This window comes from Oncorhynchus kisutch, linkage group LG7, assembly GCF_002021735.2.
Source record: "Oncorhynchus kisutch isolate 150728-3 linkage group LG7, Okis_V2, whole genome shotgun sequence".
NCBI lineage: Eukaryota > Metazoa > Chordata > Actinopteri > Salmoniformes > Salmonidae > Oncorhynchus > Oncorhynchus kisutch.
Window position 1 is genome coordinate 7,772,179 of NC_034180.2, and position 18,652 is coordinate 7,790,830.

At 44.0% G+C, this 18,652-nt stretch overlaps 2 protein-coding genes across 2 annotated transcripts in view; both read right to left on the reverse strand.

The window, feature by feature from the left end:
• Positions 1-1,549: 1,549 nt before the first annotated feature.
• On the reverse strand, positions 1,550-10,951 carry LOC109894115 (uncharacterized). The gene is made up of 6 exons (XM_020487343.2): positions 10,383-10,951; positions 10,070-10,200; positions 9,747-9,917; positions 6,712-6,879; positions 5,092-5,203; positions 1,550-3,569 (listed from the first exon to the last, which is right to left on the reverse strand). Exons 1-6 carry the CDS (start codon positions 10,657-10,659, stop codon positions 2,653-2,655), a joined length of 1,776 nt encoding a protein of 591 aa, XP_020342932.2. The 5' UTR covers positions 10,660-10,951; the 3' UTR covers positions 1,550-2,652.
• Positions 10,939-18,652, reverse strand: part of LOC109894762 (neurotrophin receptor-interacting factor homolog) — a 52,419-nt gene continuing 44,705 nt past the window's right edge. The window contains exons 8-9 of the mRNA XM_031828112.1: positions 12,557-12,839; positions 10,939-12,445 (exon numbers count right to left, since the gene is read on the reverse strand). Of these exons, the coding sequence (XP_031683972.1) occupies positions 11,792-12,445; positions 12,557-12,839 (937 nt within the window). The 3' untranslated portion in view covers positions 10,939-11,791. The remainder of the gene's footprint in view (positions 12,446-12,556; positions 12,840-18,652) is intronic.

An 18,652-nucleotide genomic window follows, 5' to 3' on the forward strand; every position in this document is an offset into this window, starting at 1 on the left:
AAGAAAAGACAAACTAGCTGTTTGCAGACAGTAAGATACACAAACTAATAGTGAAATTATAGAATGCATTGACCATGCAGACTGTCACTGCAAGTGGTAGTTGTGACTCGTGGTAAGCAGCAAAACATGCTCTCCTTGAGTGACACCGAGCGCAGGGCTTGGTGTGTGTGGAAGGGAGACTACTCAAGTCGCAAACTATAAAAACGGACATTACACTGGCTTAACACGTTTATCAAACCAAACACTGAAAGACCGTTATACAAGTAAAAACACACTACCGCTATATAGTCAAATATGATATACCGCCTGGCCCTACCTTACATGATCACTATAATATTTCAGCTAAAGAATGGTTCCCAGATATTCTCTGTGTACATCTCAAGACACACTGCTACGACTTCTCCCAGTTGTGGACACTCCTATGTCTGATAATGTTACTCAGGCGGGAGAAGCTCTTGTAACATAGTTTGCACTTGAAGGGCCTCTCCTTGGTGTGAACGATCTGGTGCTGCTTCACATATTTCACCTTAGTAAAGCGCTTCTCACACGTGGGGCAGGCATACGGTTTGTCGCTGTCCGTCCTAATGCTCAGCCTCCCACGTTGTGACCCAGTGACACCAGGAGAGGTAGAAGCAGGAGCCACCACCCTGAGGTGGTTTGTCTTTGAGCTCCCTACTTGACCTTTAGCCATTTTTTGGGTGTTGTTGGGATTGTGGCTAGGTACCTCTCGTGGTGAACGCCCTTCCTGACCCTCTCTGTATTGGTGGGGTAAACCTGAGGTAACTGAGGAAGGCTAGACCCAGGCTTTCTATGAACCCAAACCCCACCAGGTGGGTCTCCCACCATTCCCTGTGAATGCTGAAGCCCAGGGTGACCTGCTCTGTTCATCATAGATATTGTGGTGTTTGTATCATAGGAACAGGAGGGTCTATCTCTATCAGCCCCAGGCCCTGCTCCATCCCTGCACTGAGACTGTGAAGAGAAGGGTCTGGGCTGCAGACTGGATCCCTGAATGGAGCCTGGGTCTCTCTGATGACCACCAGGACTGAGTTTGTTCAGTCCACCTGTCCACTGGTTGTGTTCTGTGTAGTGGCGGAGTCTCTGTCCCTTACGGTTCAGTCCTGGTTCTGACTCGGAAAGGATGAGCAACGGCTCCTGATCCAGGGTTCTGATCTGGTGCCAGGGTTTGTGACCAGGAGCTTCAGAGGTCCAGTCTCTCCCGTCAGTAACACCGGATATCAGCAGGTCTTCATGGACTGCTGACTATAAACACAAATTGAACAGAAGAACATAAAGGTTTATATAAGAAACTTTGCTGTACAAACAGAAACATGATATTATAAAATGTTAACCACAGTCAAGCCCATCTCTAACACTGTGATTCAAGTACCTAACAATATGGAGCCATTGGAGTTTATTATAGAAAATGCCCATCTGTGTTGATTCAAGAATTAAGTATAATGTTTTGGTTAGACGGAGATAAGGGAAACTCAGTCCCTGCAATGATAATACATTTTGATTTGATACAAAAACAACCAAGTCAATCAGCACAGTCAATTTTGTATTTAATTTCAACGAAATGGTCATGCACTCACATAATGTGAATTACAGTACTTTTATTGCACAAAACAATACATGTGACAAGTAGCATAACTTCCCACTATTTACTTTTCTGTAAATCTGGTACACTCACTTTGCTGAAATTAATTTTGGAATAATTTGGAAAAGATTCAACATTACATTTCTATAGCGCTTTTCATAGAATCTCAATGCGCTTCAAGAGCTAAAAGAAGACAAAAAACAAGCAATATATCATGACGGGTCAACCAATAGTGGGCCAAGTCGTTGAAAGCGGCATCCTCCGAAGACGGAGAGGGTCAGTTCATGGCTTGAGCGAAGGGAGCTAGACAGAGGATGGTGATGAAGTCTTGCTGACGATCTTGTAGAGGGTAAGTCTGGGAACTAGCCTGAGTCTCTTATAGCCACTGGACTTCTCCTCTGTGCAGCAGCCACTTAGGTGATGCTCCAGAAAGCTCACCGCACTCGGCTCAGAATAGTAGCCGGTCGTCCTTCGTTACGAGCCCTCAGCACTAGTGGATTCCTCTAGCTCCCATTTCTCTCACGCTTCAGGAGACTCCTCAAATGATGTTCTTAAAAGATCTGGAATTGGCAACCAGGTGAAATTTAAAAAAAGATGGTACTGTGTCCGGATGCATTTTCGAAACAAAGCTAGCAAAGCCAAAAAGTGTTAAACTGTCAGTCAATCTGCAAATCCTTGGCTTAAAAATGGCAGACATTTGCAATAAAAAAAACTTGATGTTATTAAAAACAAAAGACCTGATTTAAAAAATACATATTAAAAACACCTAAAAATAACTAAATATGTACAAATGCACACATTGCTTCACTACTTCATGTCAAGTAAACCTGAATTAAGGCACTATCGTCTCATTAAAAAACACCAGCATTAAACAACAGGACAAGGTTGTCACTTTTCATTAGTGAAGCATTTTTACAGACATCACACCAACCATCACCATATCATCTACTCTGCCTCATCATACTCATTATTTCCTCAGCTCATCCAGTTCCCTACTACATCCAAAGCCAACACAATTAACTACAAACTAACTAGTACTACATTACATGTCATTATACTCGGGCTGTGTGCATTTTCTGCTGGTGTATCCTGAGGTAGCTCCTCTCTGAGAACCTCTTCCCGCAGTGTGTACAGGCGAATGGCCTCTCTCCCGTGTGGACCTTCAGGTGCATCTTCAGCTGGTGCTGGTGTGAGAACCTTTTCTCACACTGGGGGCAACTGAAGGGTTTCTCCCCTGTGTGGACCCTTTGGTGCCTCTTTAAGTTGAATGAATGTGAGAAACTGGCCCGACAGAGTTGGCAGCCGAAAGGTTTCTCCCCCGTGTGAATCCTCTGGTGGATCTCCACCTGTTTGGGGAAACTGAAGGCTTTCCCACAGATTCCATCTCCAATAATGTCATTTGTCAATGAGCTTGTGTAGCCATTTAGTATTGAGGCACTGGCATTGTCTGAGGTCTGGTTTAACATTAGGAGAGTGTGAGGAGGATGAAGGCCAGGGAGTGTCTGTGTTTTCGCAGGGTCCATGTTCCAGTTGATAGATCCTATAGAAGGCAGGCTGAAGGCAGCACCTGTTAGGGGATTAACCTGAGGCGCCATCAGTCTCTCTGAATCACAACTATAGGAGCAGGATGGAGCATCGCTAGCCGAGTTTGTGTCTGTTCTCTCCCGCCACATAGGGACACCTCCTTGTCCCCGCAGACCAAATCTACGCCTCGCTCTGGTCTCAGCCAGTCTGTTGTCATGGAGACTACGTTTGGTTGTTGTTTTGGGTTCAACAGTCTGTTTCTGGTTGTGGTTAACAGTGTTGTTCACCAGCCCAGAGTTGAGGACGCTGTCCCATCCACTGACCTCCACTATGTCGTCTCTGGTCTTGGCCTGCTTGGTGATGTCGACCCCCGGGCCCTTGGATGCAGCCGTCTGAGATACCAAGATGGCCGCCCAATCTCCTCTGTTAGCCTCCAGCCAACCACCTGCAGGAAGAGTTTAGAAAATAGACTTTACAAACATGGCAGAGAACTCTACATATGGAGTTTGAGTCAATTACCTGGTCAAATTCATACATTATAATGCGTGTTTTTGCATGTAAACGTAAGTTTCATTTTATGAATGAAGAAAATGAAGAAATAATTACAACCAGGTGCATCACTATTCCCATTGAAGATCTATTCCATTGAAGATATATTCTATTCCCAACACTCTAACCACTATTCCTAGTGGTTAGAGCGTTGGGCCAGTAACAGAAAGGTTGCTGGATCGAATCCCCGAGCTGACAATGTAAAAATCTGTCGTTCTGATCTGCTGTATATGCTACAACGAACACGACCCAACAGGTAGGCTGCTATTTGATCATCTGAATGGAGGTGTTGTTATTTGTTACTGACGGACAGGAAAAAAGTGCATGCAGACTCAATTAGCCCAGCTAGCTATTTTAGCCAACTAGCTTCTCTCGGTTTGATGCAGTCAAGACAGGTACTTGGTAGGTAGCCTAGTGGTTATAGCGTTGGGCCAGTAACCGAAAGGTTGCTCGATCGAATCCCCCTGAACAAGGCAGTTAACTCACTGTTCCCCAGTAGGCAGTCATTGTAAATAAGAATGTGTTCTTAACTGACTTGCCTAGTTAAATAAAGGTTAAATAGAATAAAAAAGATTTTTTTAAAGTAGGCTATACACATCTACTACAGGTTGGGCCCACTTTTTCCTCCAGAACAGCGACAGATACGCTGTGGCATTCAAATGTTGCTTAGTTGGTATCAAGGGACCTAACGTGCCAGGAAAACATTCCCCACACCCTTACACCACCAGCCTGTACCGTTGACACCAGGTAGTATCGAGCCCTGGACTCATGCTGCTTATGCCAAATCCTGACTCTGCCATCAGCATGAGGCAACAGTAACCGGGATTCGTCGGACCAGCAAATGTTTTTCACACTCCAATTGTCCAGTGTTGGTGATTGCGTGCCCACTGCAGCCACTTCTTCTTGTTTTTAGCTGATAGGAGTGGAACCCGGTGTGGTGATCTGCTGCAATAGCCTATCCGTGACAAGGACCGACGAGTTGTGCGTTCAGAGATGCCGTTCAGCACAGCACTGTTGTGCTGCGCCATTTTTCTTTGCCTGTATGTGACCCGTCTGTTAGCTTGCACAATTCTGGCTGTTTTTTTCACCCACGGGACTACCACTGATTGGATGTTTTTTTCTTTGTCACAGAGTCTCAGTAAACCCTAGGCACTATTGTGCGTGAAAAGCCCAGGAGGCCGTTTCTGAGATACTGGAACCGGCGCGCCTGGCCCAACGATCATACAACACTCAAAGTCGCTTAGGTTACTCGTTTTGCCCATTCTAACGTTCAATCAAACAGTAACTGAATGCCTCTGTGCCTGTCTGCCTGCTTTATATAGCAAGCCACGGCCACATGAATCACTGTCTGCAGAAGCAAACCATTTTCGTGAACGGGATGGTGTACCTAATAAACTGTGTGAGTATGTCTCCCTTACCTTGCTCCCCCATCTTTAGTCCACTCAGCAGATCAATGCTCTCTGGTCCATCTTCTATTGTCTCCTCTTTGACTAACAGCAGATCAATCTTCCCATCCTCCATGTGTACTGACTGTAAGAGATACAAAGTGAGAGGATGTTGGATCAAGAAATCTGATATGAGCACCCTGCTATGGAGCATCTTCTGAATGGGCAATGAGGGATTGCTGTGAGTACTATGCAAACATGTTAGTTGATGTGACTACTTGACAATCTTTAATGGGTTGATAATTGAAAGGCATGGTCCCACACTTAAGACAAAATGTATCAAGAACAGGGCCGTATCCACAAACCATCTCAGAAAAGGTCTTAGGAGTACTGTTAAAACCTGTTTTAAGACAACAACAACAACAAAAAACAGCTCAGAGTAGGTTTTAGGGTGGGGTTAAGACGCTGCCCAGACAAACTCTGAGCTAGGAGTAAAATCCACTCATAAGTTTCTCAGCTGGTTATCGCAACAGTTTGAGGTACTGCAAAGGAAAGACTGTGATGATGCTTATTGACATTGGTTATTCCCCATCATTTGCAACAATCGTGATGAGGCATCGCCGGCTGTGCACTCTATAGCACGCTTCAGACAACCACGGTGAATGGGGCTGTACGTCAAATGGAATTTCCGACTGACGCGATCACTTTGCCTATTATTTATTGCTTAAAATGTTGGCATTTTAAAGAAATAACCTTTGCGACACATCTCCTTTGCATAGAGTTGATCAGGCTGCTGATTGATTGTGGCCTGTGGAATGTTGTCTCACTCCTCTTCAAGGTACCGGAACGAAACAGTCCAAAACAGAGAGGTTCCCGGTTCCGGTTCCTCAAATTAAGCACTGGTTTTGGAATACTGACAAGTTCCAGTTGGGATACAAGTGCGCTCTGATCGTCTCAATGATCATTTTGGCCAAAAAAGTGTCAGACTCGAGTGAATGACAAGTGCTCACTCCGTTAAAGGCATAGGTCATATTTTTGAGCAGTTTTGATGTTAAGCTCCAAAGGGATAACTTGAAATAACACCTAGGTAATTAAGCATAACATATGAAATAGGCCTCGTGAAGTCATTGTCAAAAGGCGCAAGAGATACTGTTGCATGTAGGTCTCGATTATTTATTGATTGATCATATAGAAATATCGACAAACAAAATGAACAACTCTAAAGCAATTGCCTGTCTATGGCGCAGGAACCACTGACTCGCTGCATTTTCCTATTATCAAGACACCTGCTGATAACTCTTAACTGGTTAGGAAAGCTCATGAGGTCTCCTAAATATCTGTCAACTAGGTGGGACTCATGACTAAAGAGGCTTCAAGCATAGCTTTTATTTTTACCCATAAGAGTAGAAGTAAAATGTCTCTACTCTCAGCACTTACAACCAATTTTCTACTCTGAGTCGCTTTGTGGATACGGGCCCAACAAAGTCTGAGTAGAAGTGCTGATCGAGGATCAGGTCACCAGCTGTCTACATCGTCTTATTCATTATGATCTAAAAGGTACAACTGATCCTAGATCGGCACTCCTGCTCTGAGGCTTTGTGGATACGGGCCCAGACCTAATACCATTCAGACAGTAGTTCACAGTGGGCTCACCTCAGTGAGACTGTGTGTGGTCCTGTGCTGCTCAGCTGGTTCCTCTGTGGGTTCAGGAGGAGGTGTAGTCTGGTTGTCCTCCATGACCATGGTCCCCTCAGTGTTCCCCAGACCCTCCTCACACCCCTCCTCCTTCACCAGCAGCACCCCTGGACCCTCCTCCTCCTCCTGGAAGAGAGGTGATACAGATTACACAGACATACACTCCCTCAGAGGTGTATCATACGAAGCCAGCTAGATCTACTCAGGGTTTCACAATCCAGCTCAGGCTTCATCAGTATTACAACGGTGGATATTGCTCATCCGCCTGCCTGCTAACTCTGGCAGGCCTGGATCTGTGTGTGCATATCGCTCAGGGCTAGTCGAACGCCGAACTCTTCATTGAGGCAACACTGAAACATCAATCCATGGGTAGGTCAGTGCCACATTTTCATTTGTGCCGAAATCAAAATGAAGGAAAAAGCTTGCAAATTCAGCAGGCTATGGTGTGAAATAGGATTTTAGAAGTACCGTCTTCATTTTATTACTTAGCATTAATGCCGTTTTTGTTGTGCTTATCAATGTATGAGCATCCTTTTTCCCACTTATATATTTTAATCATAATTGTATTTGTCAAACAAAAGTTTTACTGTGCTGTGAAGTTTCAAATGCATTCTGTCATTACTAAATAATGTGACATGTATTTCACTATTTAACACAAAGAAACAAACATTTGATTTAATAAAATATTGTAGTGTTCTTACTCAAATGAAGAGGTAATGATGCAGTCTTTGCGAGAGGGAGGTAAAATGATTTTAATTGGTCCTCAAGGAATGCTTACTAACAGGGATGCAAACAAATTTGTGCACAAAATTTGGGAAATCTTTTTGTGAATATGGAAAATATCTGGGATCTTTTATTTCAGCTCATGAAACATGGAACTAACATTTTACATATTGCGTTTATATTTCTGTTGTGTATATAATTGTGGAACGAACAGCGGACTGAAGATGGGACGGTCAGGCATTTGTGCGGTTGAAGTCCATTTTTCCTATAACATGGACTCCTAACAAGGCAATGAAACTCTGTAGCTCCTTGCTGAAACAAGCAACATGTTGTATTATGCCATCAATGACTTGAATCGGGACGCCGGTTCTAGTCATTATATTTCTATGGCAGAACATGCAGTCAGGAGTGAAGGAGAGGAGAAAATGTGCCTTAAAATGTGGCAGGCCAATTACCTTCATCCAAAATTCCATGACTGTCACAGCCCTAGTGTAGGTATATTTAGTAAGTGTATATAGGTTATAAAGCACTGTTGGGTGTATGCAGAATAGGGTGAGATGTATATTAAAGAGAGTCTCAATGAAAGTCTTAGAATGAAAAGTTCCATTTTGTGTTTATTAAACATAAACACATTTTAATTACACCATATGAAAACCACCACATACCTCCGGCCCAACTACAAATCTGCATGGACTTGATGAACTGCACTCATTTTCTCATTAAAAGTGTCTTGGGGGGGGGGGGAGAAATTAAGTAGTTGAATGGAAGTAATGAAATAGGCATTTGTGAATATCATATTGCCTACATAGTACAAACACTATGTAAGAGACTCATTAAGCTTATATATGCCTTTATAAATCACACAATGCTTGAATAAAATATTCTACCCAGAAATCTGTTATTCCCGTTATTCTGACAACAATCAAAATGAACGTTCATTTTTAAAGGAAGACTGAGGTTACCACTATCAGAACCGATGATATTTTGATGAGCGTGATGCTAGACTTTGCTCTCTCACAGTCACACAGAGTATCTGTGCATGCACACGGGTTCGCTTCACATTGCTACAACATGATAGCTGTGGTACCAAAACCGCAGAGAAGTTAAGCCTCACGCTTAGTTGTCGCACAAATTGACACACTACTGTTGTTTACTTTGTGCATGTACATCATCTAGCTGAGTCTAGCTTTAATGCAGGGTTCGATTGAAATGTCAGAATCTATCGAGTGGAATGGTTTCTTTCGATGTTATTGAGTGGAATGGTTTTTCTTCTGGTGTATCCTGAGGTAGCTCCTCTCTGAGAACCTCTTCCCACAGTGATTACAGGCAAACGGCCTCTCTCCAGTGTGGACCTTCAGGTGCATCTTCAGTTGGTGTTGGTGGGAGAACCTCTTTTCACAGTGGGGGCAATTGTATGGTTTCTCCCCTGTGTGGACCCTCTGGTGCCTCTTCAGGTTGCCAGCCTGGAAGCGCATATGACACTGGGTACAGCTGAAGGGTTTCTCTCCTGTGTGGACCCTCTGGTGGATCTCCAACTTCTGGGTGCAGCTGAAGCCTTTGTTACAGAACATGCAGAATAACCGTTTCTCTTTACTAGTGCCTGATGTGGCTCCCCCTCCCTGAGACTGGGCTCTAGCCCTGTCATTTGAGTTCAATACCTGATCAAAAAGGATGCGGCCGTGTGAATCGGAAGGCCCCATCGACCTGGACACTGGGTCGGGACCGCTGAACGCATGTAAAGGGGAGTGCGTTGTCTCTAAGCTTTCCCTGTAGTCTAAGAAGTCACTGGTATTGCCCTGCGAGTGTCCTTCTCCTAACGGAGTCTCATCTGCATTCCATGTCAGAGGAGTGTCTCCTTTCACTTTCACAGTCACTTCATCTACGACCAGACCCTCCCCTTTCTTATCTAGGAACCCTTCAGAGTATACACTACTACTGTACTGGTTCCAGTCCCCTCTGGACCGAACAGTCTGTGTCTCTAAACCCAAGGATATGTTGCCAGGGTCCATCTCTGTAGTGTAAGAACAAGACGGATCATCACCTCCGGTGTTTAACGCATAACTATCTCCATAGGAATTAACCGTCCCCTGGCTCTGGTGTAATACCGATAAGTACTCTGAGCCGGGAGCAGGAGGACAGCAAAGTCTACCCAGACTCAGTCTTTTTGGGTCTGATCTGTGGTCAGATCCTGTGTGTGAGATCATTTGTGTTACAGTTAACGTCTCGGTGTCTGTCTCTGACTTGAGGATGGCATTCGGCATTCCACTGACCTCCGTGATGCTGCATCGGGTCCTGGGCTGGGTGGTGGTGGCGAGGTCCTCCGTGACTACAGGGGGCTCTCCAGCTGCTCCAGTCTGGATGTCTCTGCGTTGCCGTGGGTCCTCTTCTCCTTCAGACCTCTCCTGCTTGACCCCAGGACCTACAGCCTCTGCATCTGCAGCCTGACACAAGAGGTTATTACCGGTACATGAGTTGAATAGGATAACAATGGCATAGTGAAGTCTCACAGGCAGATAAATGCCGATGTACATGTAAGGAAGTGAATAGCTGAGGGGAGCCTTTCTGAAATGTACTGTAACACTATTCCACTGACCTCTATCATAATAACGTGCTGGGTTGAGGTTCCACTCTCCTCATCAACAGTGATTGGTTGGTCATCTCTCCATATATTGTGTCCCGCTGGCTTCACAAAGCTCCTGTGACCTCCAGTGAGATGTCCTTCACCTGAGAGAGTGATTGGGGGAAAAGAGGTGGTTAGGTTAGGTTCAGTGGAGTTATTGTATACTATCCCAAAACTGACCAAGACCAAAATCTGGTTAACCTGTTGTTAACGCATCTGAAGTCACACGTGCGCAGATGTGAACGGGGCGATAGGCCCCGCAGCATCCTCATTCAGAAAAATGTACCTCTTGCCATTCCTCTGTATCGATCGAGGATCTTGACGCTACTGGGACGACTGCCGAGGACGCGCTCTCGCGTTGTCCTCTCTGCGCGCTCCCGTGCCACCTTCAGTTCTAGTAGTTTTCTCCGCAATGTCCTGTTTTCTTTCTGGCTTTGAGTTATTTCCAAACGACACACTGCATAGTCGTCGTCTACGAGTTTACAGATCTCTGACACGGCTGCATTCGCTAGAACCTCCATGATGGAGGCTATTTGAGTGTGAAAAACCATACAGTTAGCCATTGTTAGCAGCTAGCTAGCGTTAGTTACCTATTAACAGATCTATCCACCAAGTCCTGTCCCCAACGCGAATTAAAAACTACCTGGGGTAAGTATGTGATGCTGTGTAGTTAAATTAGTCATATTTCGAGGTCCAGGGTGTTAATATACGTCTAAATAACAATAAAAAACGCTAAAGTGAAAATTATTGGTTAGTTCTGTGTACACTTCTTCAGTGGTTTGTAAATCGCCTTCGACATCCAAATTTAGTGATGCATTACCGCCACCTACTGGACTGTGGACCAGAGATGGCTACGGTCTGAAGTTGAAACCTACCCAATTTAACAATTCTCCCTGTCGGAATACATCATTGACTACAATATCACCTTAAGGTTTTCTTAACAATTAAATTAGGCTGTTCAATGCCATTATTCCTACTAATAAAACTGTCCCGTTCCCTCCCATATCGCTGTCACTGAAATAGGATGTGTTCCACTGTCTCCATCTCCTGGCATTGATCACACTTCCCAGGCGGATTGTTTCCCTAATTTCAAAGTGCTGTTGAGCCTTGTGTGTCCCAGTTTGTCTTGTGATTATGTCTTCCTCCCTTCTCTGTTGACCCGAGGACCTCCCCCACCTTTTCCTGGATCTTATACAGGTGTCTTCCCTTTCTCTCCCTGTTCCCACAACTCTTGCCATTACAGTTTTTTTCTGATTGCTTAGGCACTATCTTTGAAACTATAGGCTATTCTTTGCAAAACTCTACACACTAGCCACCAAAAACATTATACAATTCTTGCAAAACCCTCTCTTTTAAAAAAGTGTTTTTTGCATCAATTCAGTACACACAGCCCATCATTTGAATAAGCACATGAAGCACCAACTATGCACTGATAGTACAAATGAAAAACACTTGTGGCTTTTACTTTTTCTGTGTGCAGGGCATAGCAGTTTGCAATAAAGTTTTGTCATACATGTAAACACAGGTATCCAAATGTGTAAACTATGGATGTGTATTCCGAACATAACACACTATCAATACAAATAAGGGGGGAAAGTTTTTTTTTTTTACCCCTCAATGTTCTAACACTCCTCAAACAACAAAAGCGCAGTAGAAGAAAACAAAAAGAAGAAGAAGAAAAAGAGCAGAAGAAAATTAGGCTAAATCTTGCCGCCTTTGTGGGTCTGGCCATAAGACTTCATCCACATCACATGCGATGTTGTCTTGAGCTAGGCAGCGTGGAAAGTATCGCCTGGAATCCCGTATCCAGGCATGGCATGACCCCTGGTCGATGTCTCCACAAGCCTCCTCCATTGCCTGTAGAAGGGGTATGCGTTGGTGGGGCTGGCGATCGTACACCTTCCAACGCCATGCAGAGAAGAATTCTTCAATAGGACTCAAGAACGGAGAGTATGGGGGGAGATTGAGTGAGATGAAAAGTGGGTGGCCTGTGAACCAATTGCGGACCACAGCAGCCCGGTGGAAACTAACATTGTCCCAGATGATAACGTACCTGGGCTGCTCTGGCCCCTGGTGATCGGGGATTAGTCTGTTGTGGAGGGTGTCCAGAAATGTGATAATGTGTGCAGTGTTGTATGGGCCTAGGATTGCATGATGGTGAAGGACGCCATTTTGACTAATAGCCGCACACATTGTTATGTTGCCACCACGTTGTCCCGAGACGTTGATGATGGCACGGTGTCCAATGATATTTCTGCCGCGGCTCCTTGTTTTTGCAAGGTTGAAACCTGCCTCGTCCACATATATTAGCTCATGATGCACTGCATCTGCTTCTAGCTCCATGACGCTCTGAAAGAGACAAGACAATGTAGCACAGTAGGAGAAGACAGGGATCAGTCAATATGATGTAGCACCATACACTTCCAGATCCAGTACCAATGATAGGATAGTATAGATTACCTGCACATATTCATATCTCAGTTGTTTTATACGGTCTGCGTTTCTTTCGAAAGGGACTCTGTGCAGCTGCTTCATCCTAATTCTATTGCGTTTCAGTAGACGAGACAGTGCAGAGAGACTCACTCTGTTGACGTTTTGGAATATGGTGTTATCTACCATTATGTGGTCCTGCAGTTCTCTGAGTCTGATGCAGTTATTTGCAATGACCATATTTACAATGTGGGTCTCCTGCTCTGGGGTGAACAGTCGACCTCTTCCACCAGATACTGGTTTTCTTGCAGTTCTGTAAAAACATTTGAATGGTTTTAGTGAAGATCCTTATCATTATGAAAGTACAGTACATATTACTGTACCAGTAAGACTACAGCACTTAGTCTCATTTCGAAATATCCAGGTGATACCTGCAACAGTAGTAGTGGCTCAGATTTGGTTGAACCCGTTGCCCAGTCTCCCTCATGCTCATCCCATGGTTGACAACATTGTTGTCCAAACCAAATGTTTACCTGTGGCCTATTTATAGTGCTCAAGCTCTGATTTGTAAGTGAACTCATTATCTAAAAGTGTTTTCACATGTGGAAAGGCAATTGGTGAAATTGTGTAGCAAATGTAGAGACCAATGTTTACAGTTTTGCTAGAAGTATGTTATTAAATTGCAAACTGAGTGTAAAGCAGAGAACGTGCATTCAGTTTGGTACACTTGGTTAATGCATTGGCTACAAGTGTTAATGGTTTCAGAGATGGTGCTTCAAGGATCGCTGTTAGTGTTTAAAGCATAAAAAAAAACATGAATCTCTTGGCCTCTGCTTTACTTAATAGAAAGGATCTTATTGGTTGGCAACATGACGTCATAGCTCAAAGGGTGTGGTTGAATGAAAAAAGGCATGCACGCTGTCCTTTTGAAAGGCAGACCTGCTTATTACATTACACATCAAATCTCCTATGATGACCATCTTTCAAGCTCAGACCAGACTTGTTTAGAAAGAACAGTGTGTTTAGCAAGAATAGAGTAGAAAATAATATAATTACTTTATTCCATCTACACTGAACAAAAATATGATTTACAGTTCATATAAGGAAATCAGTCAATTGACATAAATAAATTAGGCCCTAATATGGCTTGCATATGACTGGGATTACAGATGCATATATTGGTCACAGATACCTTTTTTAAAACAAAGTAGGGGCTGGTTCAGAAAAACAGTCAGTATCTGGCATGACCAGCATTTGCCTCATGAAGCGCAACACATCTCCTTCCCATAGAGTTGATTAGGCAGTTGATTGTGGCCTGTGGAATGTTGTCCCACTCCTCTTCAATGGCTGTGCGATGTTACTGGATATTGGCGGGAACTGAAACACGCTGTCGTACGTGTCGATCCATAGCATCCCAAACATGCTCAATTGGGTAACATGTATGGTGAGTATGCAGGCCATGGAAGAACTGGGACATTTTCAGCTTCCAGGAATTGTGTACCCATCCGTGTGACATGGGGTCATTGCATTATACTGAAACATGAGGTGATGGCGGGGGATGAATAGCACGACAATGGGCCTCAGGATCTCATCACATCAGCAAACCATTCACCCACACGACACCATACACGCTGTTTGCCATCTGGCCGGTACAGTTGAAACTGGATTAATCCGTGAAGAGTACACTTTTCCAGCATGCCAGTGGCCATCGAAGGTGTGCATTTTCCCACTTAAGTCGGTCACGATGCCAGACTGCAATCAGGTCAAGACCCTGGTGAGGATGACGAGCACGCAGCTGAGCTTCCCTGAGACCGTTTAATAAGCTGGATGTGGAGGTCCTGGGCTGGCGTGGTTACATGTGGTCTGCAGTTGTGACGCCGGTTGGTAGTACTGCCAAATTCTCTAAATCAACATTGGAGATGGCTTATGGTAGACAAATGAACATTCAATTATCTGGCAACAACTCTGGTGGACATTCCTGCAGCCAGCATGCCAATTGGCGCACTCCCTCAAAACGTGAGACTTCTGTGGTGTTGTGTTGAGTGACCTTTTATTGTCCCCAGCACAAACTGCACCTGTGTAATCATCATACTGTTTAATCAGCTTCTTAATATGCCACACCTGTCAGGTAGATGGAGTATCTTGGGAAAGGAGAAATGCTCTCTAACACAGATGTAAACACATTTTAGAGAAATAAGCTTTTTGTTCCTGGGATCTTTTATTTCAGCTCATAAAACATGGGACCAACACTTTATACACTGCTCAAAAAAATAAAGGGAACACTTAAACAACAATGTAACTCCAAGTCAATCACACTTCTGTGAAATCAAACTGTCCACTTAGGAAGCAACACTGATTGACAATAAATGTCACATGCTGTTGTGCAAATGGAATAGACAACAGGTGGAAATTATAGGCAATTAGCAAGACACCCCCAATAAAGGAGTGGTTCTGCAGGTGGTGACCACAGACCACTTCTCAGTTCCTATGCTTCCTGGCTGATGTTTTGGTCACTTTTGAATGCTGGCGGTGCTTTCACTCTAGTGGTAGCATGAGACTGAGTCTAAAACCCACACAAGTGGCTCAGGTAGTGCAGCTCATCCAGGATGGCACATCAATGCGAGCTGTGGCAAGAAGGTTTGCTGTGTCTGTCAGCGTAGTGTCCAGAGCATGGAGGCGCTACCAGGAGACAGGCCAGTACATCAGGAGACGTGGAGGAGGCCGTAGGAGGGCAACAACCCAGCAGCAGGACCGCTACCTCCGCCTTTGTGCAAGGAGGAACAGGAGGAGCACTGCCAGAGCCCTGCAAAATGACCTCCAGCAGGCCACAAATGTGCATGTGTCTGTTCAAACGGTCAGAAACAGACTCCATGACAGCCCAACACCGTGCAGGACGTTTGGCATTTGCCAGAGAACACCAAGATTGGCAAATTCGCCACTGGTGCCCTGTGCTCTTCACAGATGAAAGCAGGTTCACACTGAGCACATGTGACAGACGTGACAGTGTCTGGAGACGCCGTGGAGAACATTCTGCTGCCTGCAACATCCTCCAGCATGACCGGTTTGGCAGTGGGTCAGTCATGGTGTGGGGTGGTATTTCTTTGGGGGGCCGCACAGCCCTCCATGTACTCGCTCGCCAGAGGTAGCCTGACTGCCATTAGGTACCGAGATGAGATCCTCAGACCCCTCGTGAGACCATATGCTGGTGCGGTTGGCCCTGGGTTCCTCCTAATGCAAGACAATGCTAGACCTCATGTGGCTGCAGTGTGTCAGCAGTTCCTGCAAGAGGAAGGCATTGATGCTATAGACTGGCCCGCCCGTTCCCCAGACCTGAATCCAATTGAGCACATCTGGGACATCATGTCTCGCTCCATCCACCAACGCCACGTTGCACCACAGACTGTCCAGGAGTTGGCGGATGCTTTAGTCCAGGTCTGGGAGGAGATCCCTCAGGAGACCATCCGCCACCTCATCAGGAGCATGCCCAGGCGTTGTAGGGAGGTCATACAGGCACGTGGAGGCCACTCACACTACTGAGCCTAATTTGGACTTGTTTTAAGGACATTACATCCAAGTTGGATCAGCCTGTAGTGTGGTTTTCCACTTTTAATTTTGAGTGTGACTCCAAATCCAGACCTCCATGGGTTGATCAATTTAATTTCCATTGATACTTTGTGTGTTTTTGTTGTCAGCACATTCAACTATGTAAAGAGAAAAGTATTTAATAAGAATATTTCATTAATTCAGATCTAGGATGTGTTATTTTAGTGTTCCCTTTATTTTTTTGAGCAGTGTATATAGCGTTTATATTTTTTCCCAGTGTACATTACCTCAGTATGTTAAATATTCAACTGTTCTAGCCTGATTTTAGTTTCTCTAAAAACATATTTACATAAGCCCGTTTCAAATGAAAAGTTAACGAAGGGGTTGTTGAGTGACACAGTGGATTGCGAAAGTATTCACACCCCTTGGCATTGTTCCTATTTTGTTGCCTTACAACCTGGATTTAAAATAGATTTTGGGGGGGGTTTGTATCATTTGATTGACACAACATGCCTACCACTTTGAAGATACAAAATATTTTTTATCGTGAAACAAACGAGAAATAAAACAGAACTTGAGCGTGCATAACTATTTGCAAGGAAAACATTTTCCTTGATTGCCAAAAAGCAAAATTTTTGTCTCATCTGACCAGAGTACCTTCTTCCATATGTTAGGGGAGTCTCCCACATGCCTTTTGGCGAACACCAAACATGTTTACTTATTTTCTTCTTTAAGCAAGGGATTTTTTTCTGGCCACTCTTCCGTAAAGCCCAGCTCTGTGGAGTATACAGCTTAAAGTGGTCCTATATAGATACACCAATCTCCACTGTGGAGCTTTGCAGCTCCTTCAGGGTTATCTTTGGTCTCTTTGTTGCCTCTCTGATTAAAGCCTTCCTTGCCTGGTCTGTGAGTTTTGGTGGGTGGCCCTCTCTTGGCAGGTTTGTTGTGGTGCCATATTCTTTCCATTTTTTAATAATGGATTTAACGCTGCTTCGTGGGATGTTCAAAGTTTCGGATATTTTTTTAAAAACCATCCCTTATCTGTACTTCTGCACAATTTTGTCCCTGACCTGTTTGGAGAGCTCCTTGGTCTTCATGGTGCAGCTTGCTTAGTGGCGTTGCAGACTCTGGGGCGTATATATACTCAGATCATGTGACACTTAGATTGCGCACAGGTGGACTTTATTTAACTAATTATGTTACTTCTGAAGGTAATTGGTTGCACCAGGTCTTATTTAGGGGCTTTATAGCAAAGGGGTTGAATACATATGCACGCACCATTTTTCTGTTCTAATGTTTTTTTTGAACAAGTTATTTTTTTCACTTCATCAATTTGGACTATTTTGTGTATGTACATTACATGAAATCCAAATAAAAATATATTTAAATTATAGGTTGTAATGTAACAAAATAGGAAAAACGCCAAGGGGGATGAATTACCTTCTTACCCCAAGACATTTCACATGATAGTTATAATATGTCAGCTAAAGAATAGTTCCCAGATATCCCCTGTGTACCACACTGATAAGATTTCTCCCCGTTGTGAACACTCCTATGTCTGATAAGGTTACTTAGAAACTCTTGTTACACAGTTTACACTCATGAGGAGGAAGCATAATAACAGGTCATAAGTAACATGTAAAAGTAGACTTACTGTACCAATTAGTTATTATTTTTTCTGATATCAAGGGATTGAAACTCGCAATTCTGTTACCAAATTGGTAATGGAATTACTGCCATTGAATTGGCTACAATGGGAAATCGTAGTAGTCACAAACCACAGTTGGGTCACCTGCTACTGTCCTCCCTTCCACTTGCATATTGTCATGTTCTGCTCATCTTTCTGTTGTCTGGTGGTTAAAGCAAGACTGCAAAAACAATCTGGACAATCCCTCACACTGCCTCTCTCTCTGTCTCCGGTGAATGTCACCTCTCCCGACACCTCCCATGACATGGACCACCTACCCTCGTTCCATTTACTGTAACAAGTATCCTCACTCACTGAGCACCGACCGACACCGGACGTCCATGGTAGGGCTTAGTGTTTTCCACCAGGATCCCTCGGGTTAAGAACTTTTTGGAAAACTAGCCCTCTTCTGGCGGCTTCTGGTACATTTTAATGGCATCCAAAATACACAAATTATCGAATACTTTATTGACTTTACCTCCCAGATTGAAAAACATTGTTGTGGTATTGTGTTGTAAATTATTGAAAATATATGAATTCAGTGTATTGTTAGTTGTTTTGGATATTGTCTAGACCTATCTGATCAGGACTGTTTAAGTACGAGAACATTATGCTTTTTATTTTTTACATTTAAACTGTCTTCTCTTGAGGTTAAAGTAGTTTATTGCAAGATATGAATTTCTTTGGTATTGTAGTTTAACTGACACCCGGCCCAGAAAGACAATTTCCATACACGGCCACAGAGAAGTCAGATTAGAAAATTCCTAATTCCGTCTAAAGTCAGCTGTTCGTTCCACACCCCAAAAAATGACTTATTTTATGGCGGTTATTTTAGATTAAGGCTGTAAGTTCAGGCCAAAGAGTTCAATCTTGGTTTCATCAGACCAGAGAATCTT